This window comes from Xyrauchen texanus, chromosome 21, assembly GCF_025860055.1.
Source record: "Xyrauchen texanus isolate HMW12.3.18 chromosome 21, RBS_HiC_50CHRs, whole genome shotgun sequence".
NCBI classification, from domain to species: domain Eukaryota; kingdom Metazoa; phylum Chordata; class Actinopteri; order Cypriniformes; family Catostomidae; genus Xyrauchen; species Xyrauchen texanus.
Window position 1 is genome coordinate 20895618 of NC_068296.1, and position 21672 is coordinate 20917289.

General features: G+C 36.4%; 1 protein-coding gene across 1 annotated transcript in view; it reads right to left on the reverse strand.

Annotated features, from left to right (window-relative positions):
* carmil2 (capping protein regulator and myosin 1 linker 2) overlaps window positions 1–20560 on the reverse strand; it is a 63953-nt gene extending 43393 nt beyond the window's left edge. Inside the window, exons 1-17 of the mRNA XM_052152795.1 lie at window positions 20515–20560; window positions 20156–20247; window positions 17391–17441; window positions 13643–13702; window positions 11714–11835; window positions 11141–11238; window positions 10961–11031; window positions 10794–10867; window positions 8291–8366; window positions 6689–6777; window positions 6245–6339; window positions 6036–6122; window positions 3558–3667; window positions 3348–3425; window positions 2933–3009; window positions 2737–2841; window positions 81–150 (exon numbers count right to left, since the gene is read on the reverse strand). Of these exons, the coding sequence (XP_052008755.1) occupies window positions 81–150; window positions 2737–2841; window positions 2933–3009; window positions 3348–3425; window positions 3558–3667; window positions 6036–6122; window positions 6245–6339; window positions 6689–6777; window positions 8291–8366; window positions 10794–10867; window positions 10961–11031; window positions 11141–11238; window positions 11714–11835; window positions 13643–13702; window positions 17391–17441; window positions 20156–20247; window positions 20515–20551 (1392 nt within the window). The 5' untranslated portion in view covers window positions 20552–20560. The remainder of the gene's footprint in view (window positions 1–80; window positions 151–2736; window positions 2842–2932; window positions 3010–3347; window positions 3426–3557; window positions 3668–6035; window positions 6123–6244; window positions 6340–6688; window positions 6778–8290; window positions 8367–10793; window positions 10868–10960; window positions 11032–11140; window positions 11239–11713; window positions 11836–13642; window positions 13703–17390; window positions 17442–20155; window positions 20248–20514) is intronic.
* Window positions 20561–21672: the final 1112 nt, after the last annotated feature.

Sequence of the window (21672 nt, forward strand, 5' to 3'; positions counted from 1 at the left end):
ATTTATTCAATGCCATACCTCAGTGTGTGTGTGTGTGTGTGTGTGTGTGTGTGTGTGTGTGTGTGTGTGTGTGTGTGTACCTCACAGCAGCTGATATCGAGCTCTAGGTCAGACAGATGAGTGTTGGTTGCCAGGCCCTGTAGCAACAATCTAAACAACATTCATATCATCCATTAATGATGACCAAAGAAGCATTCATGTTAGTTACTTTGCTCATAGAAATAAGGACCCAACAGTTGTTAAGATTTCTGTCAAAGTTCACCATTCTGTCAACAGTATGACTGCAGTATGAGATTGCTTTTATACAACACCTCAACTTAATATGTTGTCTAAACAAGGCGCGCTCCTGCGCGAGAACCGCTAATCAGGTCAAAGACGTCCGTCTAGCATATGTTTACATAGAAAAAATGGGAAAAGATTGCAGAAGGGCATGATCGGTGCGAGTGGCCCCATACTCTTGGTGTAGTGGTGTTTCGTTCGTAAACAAGTCAGTGTTTTGAATGAATCTTTTCAGTAAACTAATCTTTCTTTTTTACTTCAATTGCTTCTGTGATGAACAACAGTGATGTTTTTTATCGAATCAGTTGAATCAATGACCCGTTTATACCTGTATTAAGATGCGTTTCAGGTGATCCCGTTTTGTGATTGGATTTCAAAAACCACAAACGAATGTGGTCCAAAACAAATTTGATCACATAACATTTGAAGTGTAAACCCTATCTGTCCTGGTCTTGTCTTGGACAGCAGTGAAGTACCACCCCTCACCTGTCAATCAACTGCTGCACTAAAATAAGAGTTTAAACTTCGCCGGTTACGAGCCATTTTAAAAGTAAATAATCGTCCTATCAGAAAATTTGAAAAAGCAGATTAATCAGTTTTGGGTGAAAACAGAGTAAAATATAACTCCTATTTCACAATAAGTCTTGATATTAGCAGTGTCCTTGGCAATCATGATTTCAAGCTCAATTACACTTCCTAGTGCCATCTAGTGCACTACGCATGTCAAGCACTAGGAAATGCAATCAAGCCTGAAATCATGATAGTGTCTAGAGACTGCAATGTCAAGATGTACAGTGAAAAATGAGTTACAGAAGACATGGATTACACCACTAGAGTATTATGGATACTTTTAAACTGCCTTTAACCCTCTGGGGTCTGAGGGTGTTTTGGGCCCTGAAGAAGTTTTGACATGCCATGACATTTGTGCTTTTTTCAGTTACTTAAAAACACATTAATGGCTAAAGTCTGATAACACTGTATTCAGCAAAAACTGGGCTACAATAATATGTGAGCAACATGTGTACATATTTGTATTTTGGAAAAAATAACGTTTATGCAAAGTTTTTGAAAAAATAAAATTTTTAAGTCATTGAAATAAAGCCATATAACACATACTAAACATTTGTCCACAATACTTTTGAGAAGATCTTGTAGCCTAGAGTTTTTGCTACAAAATGATGTGAAAACTATCCTGATCACTCATTCATACAAAACAATATAGTAATTTAACTTTTGTAAGACACTTTTAGTGTTAGAAATGTCATATGCGAGGAGGCGTGAACTATCATGAATATTGATTGTAATTCATACCTGAGGAGACAAAAGACCCCTTTTAAAGACACCAATTGTAGGAGAATATTTCTTTTAAATTTGAATTGGTTTATTTAAAAGTAGACATTTTAAGCTTTCTTTAGATATATGTTTCATGTTTGTGTGATAATTATTCGCAGAGTTTCAGTAAATTTTTTTGACGTGTTTCAGATATATGCTCGCAAACCCAGAGACTGCTGACAGCTAACCCTTTTTATTTTCTTTATTTTACAAAAGCACATGGTTTTGTTGTTATTGTGAGTGTACACAAATAAAAGAAGACCCTTTATAGTCTCTAATGATGTCTTAGACTTATCTGTATGCCCCAAAATGACGGAGAATTGACGCTGTAATGACGAAAAAATCCAGCAGGATGTGCCGGCGCTATCAGAATTATTATTACCACTTACTTCTGAAGTGGTAATTACGAGTATGTCATGTTCAAGTGATTTGTTGCCGGAAAAAACGTTCATTCATATATTTTTCTTTGAGGAACTTCTATTTTGACACCATAAAAATGTTACAAAGCTTGCTGAAGATAATAGAATTTTGGTCAAATACAAGCAATTTCCATGGTTTAAAAATTTACAACATGCATAAAATGGCTGCTGATATACATAAATAAATATGACCAAAAAGGTAAGTGTTAACAATTAACTGTTTTAACTGTTGAATTAAACCTGTCATTCACAACAGAAACTGTACTCTCCTCTGCCATGTTGAAAGTTTGTGACTCCTCCCATCTTGGAAACTGGAGTTTCCCAGTCTACGACTTGAGGAGTCATTCATGTGCAACTTACAAGTGGGAAACTCATATTTACAATAATTTTGACAGCACATGAAGGCAGCATTAATACCAGGTGTAAATGGGGTCAATGACTCACTCATAACATAAAATATGTTTATTTGTCACCACCTGCTGGCGTAAATATGTAATCTTCAGAAACTGTCACTAAAGGAATCAGTGTAAGAAATCAAAATGAACAATGAATCAAAATCTCCACCACTTTTTGGAAACATAGACAAGCGGAGTAATACAAGTAGTGAAGCGTCCCAGTATTGAAATATTAAATATTAGTACTTTTATTCTGCAAATGTATTCATGAAGATAGCATTTAAATGCTAGTATGTACATAAAACCCATACCTGAGAGCCTCTGGAGGTAATTTAGTTCCAGCCAGTCCCACATATTTCAACGCAGTGCTCTTGTTAAAGAAATCCAACACACTGCAGGTGACCTTTTGTGCTTTCCTAAAACAACCACACAGATCAGTATGTACATGCCTTCTGTACGTAGATGTGTATAATTATAATTCAGAGTAACATCTCTTTGTTGACTCACCTGTGGGAAAATGTGTTCCTGGAGAGGTTGAGGTAGCTCAGAGTAGTGCAGCAGCCGACAGAAAGAGACACAAACAGCTAGAGAGAAATAGACATGTCAAAGGTGCTCTAGAGTCTCAGTATGTTGGATCCAAAGTACATTCTGATCATTGGATTACGCACAGCTGCTTTGTGGTAAGGGCCATTGATGAATTTCACAAACTTACTTTAACATTCTCTGAATTAGAGTATATGATTCATATTGATATTAAATTTTATATTGTATTTGATATTTTTCAAAAACACTGATCAAATATTATATATGTCCACAACTTCCACTTGACCTACTGATTCATTTTATGCTAGAAATTGAGCAATACACCAAAATTAAGCAATTCTGTATAAGTCAAAAAATGGCATCTTCTGGCGCGACTCACTGTGTCTAACGGGCAGTCAGTGGAGCTGAGGTCAAGGTGAGAAACTGCATTGGGAGAAGCCAGGAACTTAAAAAGGCTCTAAAAGAGAGAGACAAGCATCAAATGATCCATACATCAAGCACTTATATTGCTTATATAGATAATACACTAATATTATCAGGATGTACTTTATCAATCACTTCAATCCACCCCAACACCCCTCAAACTTACCACAGCCTCTTCTGTGGCCAGGCAGCCGATGTTTCCACTCAGGTCTAGGTGGGATAGGGTGCTGCACAGAAATGTACTCTGATAAAGAACCTGAACCAGACACCCCAGGCCTGGAGCAACAGGAAATATGAAAGATGAAGATGAGTGATGGGTTGAATTGTTAAGGCAAGAATCACAATTACATTTGTTCATACTTCACCCCATAGTATCAAACTTTGGCATGTAGGTATTCTTAACACTAGAATGCAAATGTGAGTAAAAAAAAAACCCAGGTGAAATATAAATGCTTATTGAGACCCACTTTATATTTGGTGGCCTTAACAACTATGTAATTAACTATTTGATACAATGTACTTATTATGTACATACATGTTGTTGCAATATAATTACATTTAAAGTACTTGCATTTAATTACATTTGTAGTTATACTGTTAACTTTACCCCAAACCTCTAATCCTAACCTTAACCATACCCTTGCTCCTAAACCTACCTGTACCTCAACCTCAGTAGCAGCAAATGTGGGCATTTTGCAGAACAACATGTCTTTACACAGTAAATACGTAGTCTTGTATGTAGTTAATGTTAGTACATAGTAGTTAAGGCCACCTAATATAAAGTGTGACTGCTTATTCTTTCTAAAACTACTTATCGTTTGGACCCACTTTATATTAGGTGTTTTTATCTACTATGTACTTAAGCATTTTATACAATGTACTTATTATGTACATACGTATTGTTGCATTGTACATGCATTTAAAGTACCTGCATTTAGTTACATCTGTAGTTACACTGTTAACCTTACACCTAATTCTAAACATAACCCTACCCCAATCCTTAACCTAAACCCTAATCTAAACCCTAACCATACACATAAACCTACCCATACCTCAACCTCAGTAGCAGCAAATGTGAATCCTTTGAGAATTTTGAAGAACAACATATAGTTACACGATAAATATATTGTATTGTATGTACAGTGAGGAAAATAAGTATTTGAACACCCTGCTATTTTACAAGTTCTCCCACTTAGAAATCATGGAGGGGTCTGAAATTGTCATCGTAGGTGCATGTCCACTGTGAGAGACATAATCTAAAAAAAAAAAAAAAATCCAGAAATCGCAATGTATAATTTTTTAACTATTTATTTGTATGATACAGCTGCAAATAAGTATTTGAACACCTGAGAAAATCAATGTTAATATTTGGTACAGTAGCCTTTGTTTGCAATTACAGAGGTCAAACGTTTCCTGTAGTTTTTCACCAGGTTTGCACACACTGCAGGAGGGATTTTGGCCCACTCCTCCACACAGATCTTCTCTAGATCAGTCAGGTTTCTGGGCTGTCGCTGAGAAACACGGAGTTTGAGCTCCCTCCAAAGATTCTCTATTGGGTTTAGGTCTGGAGACTGGCTAGGCCACGCCAGAACCTTGATATGCTTCTTACAGAGCCACTCCTTGGTTATCCTGGCTGTGTGCTTCGGGTCATTGTCATGTTGGAAGACCTCATCCAAATGGTCATTGGCAAACTTAAGACGGGCCTTGACATGTGCTGGTTTAAGCAGGGGAACCTTCCGTGCCATGCATGATTTCAAACCATGACGTCTTAGTGTATTACCAACAGTAACCTTGGAAACGGTGGTCCCAGCTCTTTTCAGGTCATTGACCAGCTCCTCCCGTGTAGTTCTGGGCTGATTTCTCATCTTTCTTAGGATCATTGAGACCCCACGAGGTGAGATCTTGCATGGGGCCCCAGTCCGAGGGAGATTGACAGTCATGTTTAGCTTCTTCCATTTTCTAATGATTGCTCCAACAGTGGACCTTTTTTCACCAAGCTGCTTGGCAATTTCCCAGTAGCCCTTTCCAGCCTTGTGGAGGTGTACAATTTTGTCTCTAGTGTCTTTGGACAGCTCTTTGGTCTTGGCCATGTTAGTAGTTGGATTCTTACTGATTGTATGGGGTGGACAGGTGTCTTTATGCAGCTAACGACCTCAAACAGGTGCATCTAATTTAGGATAATAAATGGACTGGAGGTGGACATTTTAAAGGCAGACTAAAAGGTCTTTGAGGGTCAGAATTCTAGCTGATAGACAGGTGTTCAAATACTTATTTGCAGCTGTATCATACAAATAAATAGTTAAAAAATTATACATTGCGATTTCTGGATTTTTTTTTTTTTTAGATTATGTCTCTCACAGTGGACATGCACCTACGATGACAATTTCAGACCCTCCATGATTTCCAAGTGGGAGAACTTGCAAAATAGCAGGGTGTTCAAATACTTATTTTCCTCACTGTATGTTAGTGCATACTAGTTAAAGACACTTAATATAAAGTGGGACCAAAATAATAATATAACTAAATGTTAAAAAAGTCAGTTCATATGATCAAAGAAACCTAAATTGAGGAATACCTACTGTGGCAGATCAAAAGGCCATTTTATGTTAAAATTAAAGTCAAAAAGTAGACAGCTATGGTGTACCTTTCGGAGACATGGAGACCTTGGAGAGGTACAGCTGACTAAGGCCACGGGGCAATTTGCCCAAACTCTGACTGAGAGCAATCACACCTGAGCACAGGCAAAAAGAGAGACTGTGACTAAATACAGTTTCATAACATCAGCATAACACTGATAAATGTGCACAAAAGGGAGACCTGATCCCAGATCAGAGAGAATATCTGCGTCAGCACCTTTATCCTCTATTGTGTTGACAGACAGGTTGATGATATGGAGAGCAGAGGCTGAATGGTCCCGAAGAGCACTAGCCATCTTAAAAGCAAAATCCCTGCACCATGATTTCAAGAGAATTAATTCATTACAGGAAAACTAAACTTTAAAGTAGTGCTCATAAATTAAACTGTGTAAGTTTGTCATTAATGTAACACAATAAGTAAAAGGAGGACACCGAAGGGCAAATGATGATCTAAGCAATGTAATATTCCCCAAGAAGTTCAAAAGAAATGTCTTGAAGATCACTGAATGCAATAATCAAATCTATATAATATAACATAATTGAAAAACCAAATAAAATAGAATAATAGAATAACTACAGTTAGGTTACAACCTTCCAAGTGCAAACATCTTTCATAATGACATTCCTGTAATGTCTGTGCAAGAGTCTTGATTAAACTCACATTTTGAGTCCACTGGCCTCCAGACTGATCTCCTCCAGAGCAGAGCACCTGTTGATCATATAGAGGACCTGCTCCTGCACATCAGGTGTCTAAGAATAAAGAGGGTCACCAAGAACACAGTTCCAAATGTTGTGTAGGCAAACGGACAACACAGAAAGATTTAGCTGAATTTCCATGTGGAAAAAGTGTAGTATAAAACAAATAATATGTTGAGAGTGGCAGAAGTATAGGAGCAGCTTAATCACTATTAAAATTCAGAAGTTCATGTATACTGTTTCAGATAAAGAACAAGCAAAAAGTCTCTGGTTTTACCTTATCCTAAGAAAGTGGCTTCATCTACAATTCAATGTTCTACCTTTCCTTACATTTTCTCTCCATCTAAATGAGTATAGTCTGTTACACTGAGACAATTTAAGTCGCCCTTGAGTGTATCTTGTAGTGTTGTCATGCCTTATGGTCAGGCATTAAAAGGTATTTAGTGTGTTACTACATAATGTTCTGTAGAATTCTCATAAAATTCACATTTGACCATTTTTATGTGTTTACGTGTGCCTCAGTGCTTCTATGTGTTTGCGTCATGTTTATCATGCTTTGGACTATGTGTGTGCGTTTTCAGCTCATGTCAGCGTGGATTGCTTGTGAACAAGTCATAATACGATTAAAGTGTTACAAAGGTTATTGAAGTAATGGGAAGTTAAAAACACTATTGGACCAGACTGCAAAACCATAACTAAACAGATGAATTCATGAATATTTTAAATGTCATGATTGTCTAATAGTTTATGGTGCTGAGTGTTAACATTTGTGCTTGAGTGAACAGTTTCATATATTTGGATGCAATGTGCTGGATGTGCGTTATGTGTAAATCCTCAAATTTAGCTTTATATTGTTGTGGAGCTTGTTCATTTTCTTCCAATTCAGTTTCAAATTTGTCTGTATTTGAGGGACTGCACGATGTTAACCAATCAGAACAGTGGGCGTTTACATTGAAGTTTCAAGGAGACGCTGAGTCAAAAACCGAGGGCCAAAAACAGGGTGAAAAAATGATCATGAATTAATAAAATTATAAGAAGTTGCTTTTCATGATCCCTTTAAACGCAAGTAAATATGTACATATAAGTACACTGTATCAAATGCTTAAGTACATAGTAGTTAAAGACACACAATATAAAATGGGTCCCTAAACTTTATCCTAAAAATAGGAACAATCCTATTCAAAACAAACACACCTTATGTATTTCTCTCAACCTTTAAGGTATCTGTCTGATCTCTCATTAAAAGGCAGCTATATCAATTTATAATATATGGATCATATGTCCATAATACAGCAAATATTAAAGATCACAGATGACTAATAGTCTATGGTAACATGATGGTGCTTTGTGGTATTAGATACTGGAAACTTTAAAGGTCATATTTGTTCCATTTGTGGGCAAAATAATCACAGTGTATTAAAAGGTCAAATATGGACAAGAGTCACTCTGCAATTATTTAGATTCATGTTAGGCAAGACTACAGTAACCCGAATGCCATGGCGTTGACCTGTCCTAATTGTTTGGTTTGAATAAAAAGTTCACACGGACATATAGTATCCATACATACCAGTTTGAAGTCCTTGCTGCATATCTTAGTGAACCACTGGTTGAAGGACAAAGAGCCAACTGCTAAAGCCAAGTCTCTGTTTAAATAAAAACAAGTTTAGATTTAATTAATTTTTACATTTTTTTATAAAACTGATATTTTCTGTCCTGAATGCTGAATGGTCTATACCAGGGATCGGCAACCTATGGCACATGGAGGGATAATTACTGGAGAGCCAGCAACGGCGAGAGAGGAGTTGATTTTATTTATATAAATTCCGCACCTGCGTTCCAATCTACATCTTGATGTAATCCTTCCTCATGATTACTATGCAGCCTGTTTTCCTCACCTGAATGGGAAGCTAAACACTATTAAATTGTGATGAGACTTCGCGCTGCGCGTGCAAGCCATTCGCACATCACGAGCTGGCAGCACTTCTCTTTCGGTTAATCGGGTGAGTAAACGGCACAGCCATTGACCAGGAAAATAAAAATGGCACTCCATGTCAAAAAGGTTGCCGATACCTGGTCTACACACTGTTCCTGCTGTGTTAAAATCCACAATTTAGTAATAGCTGTGACGTTGTTACATCTGGTATTATATCTTTAGCAGAAGAATGGCATTTTATAAAGAAAAGAAAATTTTGATTCAAATTTGTGTCTTTAAATGGATAGTTCACCCATTCTCTTATCATTTACTCACTCTAACTCCATCAAAGATGTGTATGAATTTCTTCTGCTGAACACAAATTAAGATTTTCAAAAAGCATATAAAGGCAGCATAAAAGTAATCCATAAATTCATATCTTCAGAAGCGATAAGATAAGTGTGGGTGAGAAAAAGATCAATATTGAAATCCTTTTTTTACTATAAATTCTCCTCCCTGCCCAGTAGGTGGTGATGTCCACAAAGAGTGTGAATCGCAAAAACAAAAGTTGTTGTGAAAGTGTAAGTGGAGATTTATACTAAAAAGTTACTTAAATAATAATCTGTTTCTCATCCACACCTATCATATAGCTTCTGAAAACATGAATTTAACCACTCGAGCCATTTGGATTATGTTTATGCTGAAAAACAGGAACCAACAGAATAAACATGACACCTATAGAGCTGAAATATTTTTCTAAAAATCTTTGTTTGTGTTCTGCAGAAGAAATAACATTATAAACATCTGGGATGGCATGAGGGAAAGTAAATGATGAGAATTTTAATTTTTGGGTCAACTATTCCTTTAATACTATGTAAGACTATATATTTCCAAACTTCATTAAGTAGCACAATCATTTTAACCATTCGAACTAAAACAAATGTTACATTAGTACAAAGATAACATATGAAATTATTTCTTAAGGCTTATGTGACACATTATTTTCTCAGTAGACTGGAGTAATGGCAGCTGAAAATGGGGCTTTATAATTTTATTATAAATTAATAAAAGAATAAAACATATATCTAGAACCACATTACTCTTGAGAAATGAAAATTCTTGGTCGAAACTAAACATTCTGAACACATTGCTGTCAGCCTCGCTAAAACACACCCCAAGCATTGTGCATGTGTGTCAACACTGCATAACAGACATTCTCGACGAATGAATACAGTACAAATGGCTCAGCATTTATTTGTGCATTAAATTACATACACTTCTGTACTTGTGGATGTTATTCTGATCAAAGAAACCCATATATTTGTGCATTCTTCTGATGCGTGGATTTGTAAATTGAGCACGTGTGCATATGATGCGCGCATGTGTGGATCGGTTGCCTGTGGATTTCCGCGTGCATCTATTGATCTGTTGAGTGAATGTGTTCTGGCCACTCACGATGGTCGACATTGTGCAACCATAGATGCAGAATATCCCACGCATTTAAGTGAGGAATCCACAAAGCTTTCGTAGGCTATTTAGTGGAGAAAATATATAAATACTCTCTATTCCCCTAACAAATGTGGCCAGTTTGAATGGGAATGCCGTTCCCCCATGAAATTCCATCCGGGAACTCTGGATAAGCCCTGGTTGTGACCATTTTATAAAAGCAATAATGCACATTAGGATATGCTATATTATGAATATAGTAACAGCTAAAGGGATTCCAGGGTAACAACACCCTTTAAGCATGACTATATTCATACTGTAATATAGAACAGCCTGCCATAGCTTTTTACTCAATTATATTGTATTTGTGAGGATTAGACAGATAAAATACACTTTAAAAATATATAGTAGATAAAATGCTATGGTAACACTTTACAATAAGGTTATATTTGTTAACATTAGTTAACAAAAGTAGTTAACATTAACTAACAATGAACAGTACTTTTACTGTATTCATTTTAATGTTAATTTCAACATATACTACTACATTAAAAAAAAAAAAAAGTGTATTAGTTAACACATTAGTTAATGCACTATGAACTAACATGAATAACATTAATTGTTTGTTTATGATGTCTAATGTTAACTAATGGAAACTTATTGTAAAGTGTTACCATTGCTATTAATATGAAAAAAGTGTTGGTTCACCCACCTGCTGTCTAAATGACTGAAGTCAATGAGGTTAAATACCCGACAGTTCTGGACATGGTAAATATTGTCAACATCCTAAAAAAAGAACAGTAACAATCATTTTTTAAACCATTTAAACCACCATTCATTTTCGAAATGTGAGACTTCGTGGTAGTGAATGCTACAGACCCACTGAACTTCTCCACAACATGGGAACTCATTGAAATCACACAATGCTGCATATGTGTCAGAGAAGCCTCCTGTTTAAGACCAAAGAAGATGCAAAAAAAAAAATGTATCGCTAAAAGAATATTGAGATGTGATGTTTTTAAAGAGCTGATTATGAATTCAAGGGTTTAATTAACTGACCACATGGTCCAACTGCTCCATTCACATGTTCCTCTACTCTGGAGGCAAGACTACACAACCTGTCTTGTAGATCAGGGGGAATTTTCTTCATTAACTTCCTAAAAGAGAGAATAAGTTGAGGACACAGCGACCAACAAAAATTGTTTCTTTCGTTTTCCACTCAGTGGAAAACTAACAGGATATGGTAACATGTTGGTGCTTTGTGATATTAGATACGGACAACTTTAAAGGTCATATTTGTTCCATTTGGGCTGATAAGACTTCAGAGAAGAAGTGAGTCAAAATTGTAGAGGCTGTATGGCTTAAATAATCACAGTGTATTAAAAGGTACAATATGGAAAAGAGAAACTCTGCAAAGATTATACACCCATTTTACAGTGATTGATTATAGAATATTTACTTTCTTCTAACAGCACTTTCTGTTGGAACATTCTGTTATAACAGTGTCTTTTTTTGATGTTGATGCATTTTCTGCTCTAAGGTTTAGGAGAAAATCTGTTGAATTCTGTGGTATGGAATTCATCGGATGCAGATTCCATGTGGGTATAAAGATCATACTCTCCCTGGACTCACCCTGGAGATGAATCAGGGAAGATCTTCTTGAGCGAAGCAGTGATATTAGTGACCACAGCCTCCAGGTCTCGCACAGACATTAGGCTGAAAGAATAGATCTGCCTGTCTGTCTCAATAACCACCTAACGCACACATAAACAAGCGTGTAAGGCATGGTGAGTGGATGCATTTATCCATGAAAGAAAACAGCACTGACTAACTGGCTGGCTGGCCAGAAGAGGATCTTTCTTTTGAGGAAAAAATACAGGACCTCCATTATGTACCATTCACAGCTCTTGACATTTTTCACAATGGAAAAAAAAAAAAAAAAACATTATAAAAAGATTGCATTTGAAAAATGATCTCAACTTCCCTTCTTTTCTAATTATATGTTAATTAGACATCCAATCAGGGCTGTAACAACCATAGACATTAGAGGTCAAGTCTCCCAAAAATATTCGGAACACTGTTATCCCTGATATTGTTTAACATTAAAAAAAATGAGTACAACAAACATACCTTTACTCAAGTGTTTTGAGTTAGGTGGATGAATTTCATGATTTCTCTCATTCTACTGGCATTTTTGAGTTCAGTCAATTAAATGGAGCTTGTTTTAGTCTGTTGCCAATGGCAACAAAATAAAACAAGATTTTTTTACTTGACAAAAATAACAACTTTCAAGTCAGCTCAACATTTTAATTTGTCATTGTATCAATTTATATATTTAACACTATTAAAGTGTGATGATGGCCAATTTTTAAGGGGGGTTAAAGGCAGAAATATGAAGCTTATAATTTTACAAAAGCATTTGCATAAATTCTTCTGTTAAAAATACTGTATTATTTGAGCTGTAAAGTTACTTAAACTGTAATTTATTATAAGTCATTTTAGAGTTTGTTGGCATTACATTGTCATGGCAGATTGTCATAGAACAGGTTAGAAAGTGATTCTATCAAACTAAAATCTTGTTAATACACATATTGTTTATGTCTTGTGGTTGTACATTTGAAATAGTGAGTATTTTAACATTTACAGATTGGCCCCATTTACTCCCATTGTAAGTGCCTCACTGGTTTTTTTAAAGAAAAGGAGGGGCAAGTCGAAACTTTTTTCTATATTATGCCACAAATGCTGTGGATTGAGCTTAACTAGTATTGAACCCTGAATATTCCTTTAATTCAAAACATTTTGATATCAGTGCTTTAGACTGTGGCATGATTATTGGTACCAGACGGGCTGGTTTGAGTATTTCTGTAACTGCTGATCTCCTGGGATTTTCACACACAACAGTCTCTAGGATTTACTCAGAATGGTGCCAAAAACAAAACAACATCCAGCGAGCATCAGTTCTGTGGGTGAAATCAGCTTGTAAAGGAGAATGGCCAGACTGGTCCAAGTTGACAGTAACCCAAATAAACACGCTTTACAACACTGTTATGCTGAAAAGCCTTTCTGAACACATAACATGTTGAACATTGAGGCAGATGGGCTACAGCAGCAGAAAATCCCAGGAGATCAGCAGTTACAGAAATATTCAAACCAGCCCGTCTGGCACCAACAATTATGCCACGGTCTAAATCACTGAGATCAAAATTTTCCCCATTCTGATGGTTGATGTGAACATTAACTGAAGCTCCTGACCCATATCTGCATGATTTTATACATAACACTGCTGCCACACGATTGGCTGATTAGATAATCGCATGAATAAGTAGATGTACAGGTGTTCCTAATAAAGTGGCCGTAGAGTATATGCCTCCCTAACTAGATATAAAATGCTGTGTTTGCTTTGCAACATCTGTTGTGTCAACAATACTTTTTAACTTTGAAAAAAATTATATTTTTATAGCACTGAAACTTGAGTCAAAGAAGAAAGATAAAAACACCAGAGTTTCCATAAATGTAAATGTTAAATGAATAAGTCCAGGCTTACAGTGAACCCCCCCTTACCTGCTCAATACTCTCAATGATGATGGCATGGATCTCCAGATAACTGAAGGAGCTCTCCACCTGCAGCAAGAGATGGGGCCGTTGTAAACAGCACACACTCTGACATGTATATGAAGCAAGTAACTGACAACAGTGTTATAGTGACTCACAAGTTCAAAAAGAAGCGAAGGTGGGGGTAAGGGAGGCTGGGTCATTCATTGAAACTCAAACACAGAAGTTGAGCTTTGGTACAAGTGTTATTTTTTCCACAGGAACAAATAATGAGTCACACACTTTAAATATCTAAATGTACTGCATTACTCTGTATGGAATACTTAATCCAGAGCAAATACACTACTGGTCAAAACTTGGACTGAAATGTTTCTCATGATCTTAAAAATCTTTTGATCTGAAGGCGTATGCTTAAATGTTTGAAATTAGTTTTGTAAACAAAAATATAATTGTGCCACTATATTCATGTATTTCATTATAAAACTAACATTTTATTAAAGAATTCAATAAAAAAAAGTTTTTGAAATTGATTACTTGGACCAAATAATAAAGAAAAGCAGCGACTAAGTGCACAACATAGATGGGAACTCCTTCAATACTGTTTAAAAAGCATCCCAGGGCGATTCCTCAAGAAGTTGGTTGAGAAAAAGAGAACATGTCTGCAAATTCTAGGCAAAGGGTGAATACTTTGAAGATGCTTAATTATAACACAGTTTTGATTTATTTTGGATTTAGTTTAGTCACAACATAATTACCATAGTTCAATGTATGTTATCCCATAGTTTTGATGACTTTACTATTTTACTATTATTCTAATATGTGAAAAACGAAATTATAATAAAGAATGAGTAAGTGACCCTAAACTTTTGAATGGTAGTGTATATTGATTTAAGAATGCAATACAATAAACTATTAAAAGGTGTAGACTATACCAGCTTTTACTAAAGCCCTCAGCTATGTAATCACATCAAGCTGTTTGAGCAAACAGTGTCAGTCATAACCATGTTTTTTATGCAGGAATATGAAACAAATTAACTGGAGCAACTGAGCAACACTGAGTTAATACTGCACCTGACCTCCTGACCCTGCTGCAGGCAATCTACTGTTTGTTTAATCGGTCACATATTTTCATGACACATCAGTTTAAATACACCACTCAAGGTTATTTGCTGCATTTAGGCTCTCAGACAAGGGGCGTTCCTAGACTTCAGTGACATCCGGTGCTTAGCCCACAGGGTATATTAAAAAATTAAAATAAGAAGAATCCTTCCTTCCAAAAATGACCACCCTACCTGTCAAATAACAATTAGGGCCTATATTAAACACACAACACTGACACCAGTTCAGAACTTTATCAAAGGTGCAAAATAGATGGATCAAACATGTTTTTAATTTAAACTGGGGATCAAAGTGAAAATTACAACTTGTTGGCTCATTTGTCCAGAAACTAACCAGGGAGATAACGCAGCTATGCAACCAAGCTGAATTTGTGGGAAGAGTTTGCGAGCTCTTTGTTCATAAATGAGGAGTGCATAAATGTGGTGTGCATTAGTACAGGAGTTTTCAACATGTGGGCAACAGTCAAGGGAGGTGTGAGATATAGGCTCACACTCAAGTGAAGCAAAAAATAATGGGAATTATATAGATCCATTTCAAGATATTGTATGTGGCAACATCCCCTCAGTTACAGTATTGTTTAGAGAGGAAATCCCAACAACAACGTTGAGCGGGACTGTGCAAATCTGTCTGGTTCTTTCTCCTGAATAAATGTAATCTCCTACATAACCGCTGCAGAGTTCAGATACTAATAACTGTGTGCTGATGTGCCAAAAACCAAGGATTTTTTTTATTGTAAAATCCTAAACTGAAGTAGGCCTATGATTTAAATACATCCTCCTTATCCATCTCTTGCATTAAAGGGTAACTAAACACCTGCTCAGAGTCTGACTCCACCCACTAGAAATATTTGAAAATGCAGGAAAAGTGGGCAGACCCCGGCAGGGATAGAGGGAACGAACCGAGTGCACCTGAGACTCGTAGTGACGGATTAATTGACAGCTGCTGTCAGACTCTATGTTATTATTATTCCTCACACGGTCGCAATACGACATGTACATGAATCTGGCGTGGTGAGCTGGAACCTGCTTACGTCAGCTGTCACCGCTTACGTCACGAAGTACCGCAACAGCCAATAGGAAAATTCAACTGCAGTAGCCATCGTTCAACCTGAAGAGGGCAGCACTCAGACGTTTTTACACCATATATTGTAGAATTAAAACACTTTATACACAAATGTCAAAAAAATTACTTGAATCAATGACCAGTACTAATAAAGCCCCATGCTTACAGATCATTAACTAAAAAAAGTTGGTTTAGGGTTTAGTTACCCTTTAATGAAGATGCAGGATCGGCATCCGTTCTATTGTTGTGACGATAATAATAATGATAATAATGATGCTCTGTTTAGCCTAATATTGAGATTTTTTCCCCTCTAATAAACTACTTTATTCTCACATTGTAACAACTTTATTCTAAGAATTTTGACTTTATTCTCATCTGAAATTGAATATCATAATACTATGATTTTATTCACAAAATATTTTGACTTTATTATCAAAATCTTTTATTTATTTTTTAATGTGGCAATTAAATGCCATCGTGGGATCACAGAGTAATGTTAAAAATAACCTTAATTCATTTTATAAACGCATCTCGAAACACCTGCGTTGGGTTTCATGACTATTATTAAACATGTTTCCAATAATACCAAAGTTTCAATGCTTCATAAATGTTAAGAGTGTTTTTTACCCATTTGGCTCTAGTGTGCAAACTTAAGTACAATAATTTGAAAAGTTCAATGTCATTTGATTTTAAAACAAGGCACCCCAAAGAGGCTATTTAAATGCAACAGTTTAACGCCATGCACATGACATGTATATGTGAACCAGCACGGGCAGAGCGCATATACAGGCAGTGACAGTTTGATCATTTTTGTTCAACTTCAATGTGAAATATATCGTTTTAAAACCTTTGTATTGTGCTATTTAGTCTTTGAGTTGTGTTTGAGGAAATTCCATTGCAATAAACATTTTTATTTACACCTATCATATCACTTCAAAAGACATGGATTTAACCACTGGAATTATATAAATAACTTTTACACTGTCTTTATGTGATTTTTGGACCTTCTGAGTTCTGGCCACCATTCACTTGCATTGTGAGGAGCTACAAAGCTGGCATATTCTTCTAAAAATGAAAGTCATAAACTAGAAAATTCTAGAAAGTCAAGAAAGAAAGTCATAAACATCTGGGATGGCATGAGAATATATAAATGATGAGTGAATTTTAATTTTGGGGTGAACTATCCCTTTAAGCCACACTTAAAATGGTGGTGTGAGTGGTGGTGGCGTAGTGGCTAAAGCACAGAGCTGTTAATCAGAAGGTCCTTGGTTCGAACCCCACAGCCACCACCGTTGTGCCCTTGAGCAAGGCACTTAACTCCAGGTTGTTCCCGGGGATTGTCCCTGTAATAATTGCACTGTAATTGCTTTGGATAAAAGCGTCTGCCAAATGCATAAATGTAAAATGTAAATGTAAAATGTATACATTGCATTATATAAAAAGTATCCAAGTGGCATCTGAAAACAAATAACCAAAAAGTGGGGTAATGAACATAGACATTTATAATATTATAGGGGTCACCCCTCAGGTATACTGATAATTTGCTAATTTGACACACAGACATACTGATTCCCACCTTCACTGGAAGTTTGCTGTGGAATACATGAGCTCTCCACTGAGACATCACCTGGCATAGGATAAAAAAACAAACAAACAACAGAATACACTGTAAATATGTTGTATTTTGTGGGCCTAGCTCCATCTGCTGGAAGAAAATAGATCAAAACAAATGGGTAGATACTTCCATTCATTTGTACTCTTACAATTATTTATTTATTTATTTTTTCAAAGTTTGGCTTTCAAATGTTATTCCTCAGAATGTTCTGCTTGAAAATATTGTTTTTGGTCTTTTATAACAAAATTTTGGCACATTCAGTCGAGAAACTGGTGCAGCTCTTCAGTGGTGAATAAACAGTTTCAGAAATTAACAATCTACCTCAATGCTGACTATGCAAACAGAACTTGATGCTCTGCACAGCATGAGTCATACACATTTCATCAGCAGGTTTCTGCACTAGCCTTCATCACTGTGAGTGCTGATTATTAATATTGTGTGGAAAAACATTTATTACCACAATCAAGTGTAAAATTAGAGTAAAACAACTGACCTTACTCTAATTGCAGTGCAGTGGGACAGTGACAGATATAGTTTACAGACAGAACAATAGGAATACTGTTCAGTATACACATTAGACACATAGTAAAATGTGAATATTGTACATTGTATATTACAGTTGAAGTCAGAAGTTTACATACACTTAGGTTGAAGTCATTAAATCAAATTTTTTAACCACTCCACAGATTTAATATTAGCAAACTATAGTTATGTCAAGTCGTTTAGCACAACTACTTTGTGCATGACACAAGATTGTTTCACTTTTAATTGACTATATCACAATTCCAGTGGGTCAGATGTTTACATACACTAAGTTAACTGTGCCTTTAAGCAGCTTGGAAGATTCAAGAAATGTCAAGCCTTTAGACAATCAGCCAGTTAGCTTCTGATAGGAGGAGTACTGAATTTGAGGTGTACATGTGGATGTATTTTAAAGCCTACCTTTAAACTCTGTGCCTCTTTGCTTGAAATCATGGGAAAAATCAAAAGAAAACAGCCAAGACCTCAGAAAAAAAATGGTGGACCTCCACAAGACTGGTTCATCATTGGGAGCAATTTCCAAATAACTGAAGTTACCATGTTCATCTGTACAAACAATAGCACGCAAGTATAAACACCATGGGACCACACAGCCATCATACCGCTCAGGAAGGAGACTCATTCTGTCTCCTAGGGATTAATGTAGTTTGGTACGAAAAGTTAAATCAATCCCAGAACAACAGCAAAGGACCTTGTGAAGATGCAGGCGGAAAAAGGTAGACAAGTATCTATATCCACAGTAAAACGAGTCTTATTTCGATATAACCTGAAAGGTTGCTCAGCAAGGAAGAAGCCACTACTCTAAAACTGCCATAAAAAGGCCAGACTACAGTTTGCAAGTGCACATGGGGACAAAGATCTTACTTTTTGGAGAAATTTCCTCTGGTCTGATTAAACAAAAAATTTACTTTTTGGCCATAATGTCCATCGTTATGTTTGGAGGAAAAAGGGTGAAGCTTGCAAGCCGAAGAACACCATCCCAACCATGAAGCATGGGGTGGCAGCATCATGATGTGGGGGTGATTTGCTGCAAGAGGGACTGGTGCACTTCACAAAATAGATAGAATCATGAGGAAGGAAAATGATGTGTATATATTGAAGCAACATCTAAAGACATCAGCCATGAAGTTAAAGCTCTGTCGCAAATGGGTCTTCCAAATGGCCAATAACCCCAAAGTTCTAAATTTGTGGCAAAATGGCTTAAGGAAAACAAAGTCAAGGTATTGGAGTGGCCATCACAAAGATCTGACCTAAATCTGACTGAAAAAGCGTGTTTGAGCAAGGAGGCCTACAAACCTGACTCCGTTACTCCGTGGATGAATGTGCCAAGATTCCAGCAACTTATTGTGAGAAGCTTGTGGAAAGCTACACAAAACGTTTGACCCATGCTTAACAATTTAAAGGCAATGCTACCAAATACTAACAAAGTGTATGTAAACTTCTGACCCACTGGAAATGAGATAAAAGAAATAAAAGCTGAAAGAAATCATTCTCTCTACTATTATTCTGACATTTCACATTATTAAAATAAATTAGTAATCCTAACTGACCTAAGACAGGGAAAGTTTTCTACGATTAACTGTCAGGAATTGTGAAAATTGAGTTTAAATGTATTTGGCTAAAGTGTATGTAAACTTCTGACTTCAACTGTAATGTAATGTGTATAAGATCCAAATTGTGCAGTGTGTAATCTCTATCGGTCACTGTTTGTGGAGCATGCACCAAAGACTTTCACCCACCACTACACTTGTGTGTATATGGTAATGTTACAATAAAAGTGATTTACCACTACTGCTTAGGTTTACTACTAATATGATCAGAACCTACACAACTACAAACATTCATACATGTCTGCAATGCACTGTTCATTTGGTCACTTAAATGACTTGCCACTCTTGTTCCTTCATAGTTTTACTAACTGAAGTGTAAACTATGTGTACTCTACCAAGTTTTGTCCCTTTAGTATTTATTCATTACACCAGTGTTTAACAGAGAAAGCAAGTTTTACTATGAAGTGTGAACTGTCCTGTCTGTAATATGCACTGCAGACCTGATGAAATGCCATTTGTTTCACTGTGTGTGTGTGTGTGTGTGTGTGTGTGTGTGTGTGTGTGTATATATATATATATATATATATATATATATATATATATATATATAATGGTGTGAAGGAGAGGCTGACGTACCAAAATTCTGCTCTCTCGTCCTTTGCACTGGTTGAGATGCATCAAACCCATGAACTGAACTCTCTGTGGCTTCAGGTACCGAGTTATGCCATCTGTAAATCATGCACACACTGCCATTTATCGAGCACATCATACCTACCAGCAGATAAATGAATAATCTGAACATATCCGTAAACAACAACAATGTTTTCTATTAAGCAATTAAGAATCTCATGCTAGCCAGATGGAACTGTAATACTTTAAGAATTTAGTAGCAGTTTCACGAGATACATACATAAGATACAATCCAAACAAGTGAGGTTATTAGTTTGTATTTAATTTATTAGTATGTTCTAAAATAATTGCTATGTGCATCATACCTTTAAGACAAAAGGGAACTTCTGTCTGCGCAGCCATGATGTCTGCTCTCTCAGTCAGCAGGGTGAAGACAGGCCAATGCTGGCAAATCTCACAAAGCTTATGTGACACACACACACACACACACACACACACACACACACACACACACACACACACACACACACTCACACACTGCTGCTTCTTTATGATTCATGCTCATGGGGAAAACCACAGTTTGAGTTTGAGAGTACAGGTCTGAGACAGGATGTGACACCTGAACTAGATGTAGAGCATCCTATAACAGACACATCAAAATGTGCAAAAAGATCCTAAGACAGTTTCACATATAGAACAATCATTTCAACACCAATTCAATGGCAATCAAACCTACCGATGCTTGCAAATTAGATTAATGTGTAGTTTCAGTCAGTCATGGGCACGTGACAATAGGGACACACTGTCACACAGTTATATGTAGCGCTTGGTGTCAGCTTCAACCAACGTATGTACATAAAAGGAAACGTTGTTGTTTTAACGCTCACTTTTGTTTTCTGCTAACGGCTAGATGCTAAAGAAAAGAAACTTGCCACATGCTAAAAGGCTCCTTTTTTTTGCTCAGTATCTCCCTCTGGTGGATGATCACTTAACACTATGGCAAATTGAAGAAAGAAAAAAACACATACGGTAACTAAAATGCATAAAACTGTGCAAATAGCATACCTTTATGTAGGTAAATTACATTACTGAAGTGTTTTTTAAATAATAATAATTCCGCTGATGCTTGATTTAAATGCTTTTACATTACAGTCCTTGTCAAAACAATTTTTTTATTTTATTCCGTTTTTATGAGCAATGCCATGATGATTCTGATTGCCTGTTTTGTATTTCTGGTCTCCAGCCGGAAAGTACTGCCAAAACGAGCGATCCAGAGGAGGACAACAACCATTTATGTGTTACTTGGTGTAAAAATGAATTTTAGGCTCAACTTGTGCCATTGTTGGCTGTCATAAGTTATAACAACTCATTAATGAAATCAAAGTAACTTATCTCTGATCATTGCTTCATGTCATCTACACACTCAGGTGAGGCATTGTCTATAAAAAAGTATCGTCATCTCAACTCTGTCGCCATGTTCTTTGACCATTTTTACAAATGAAATACCTTAAACATTACCCGCT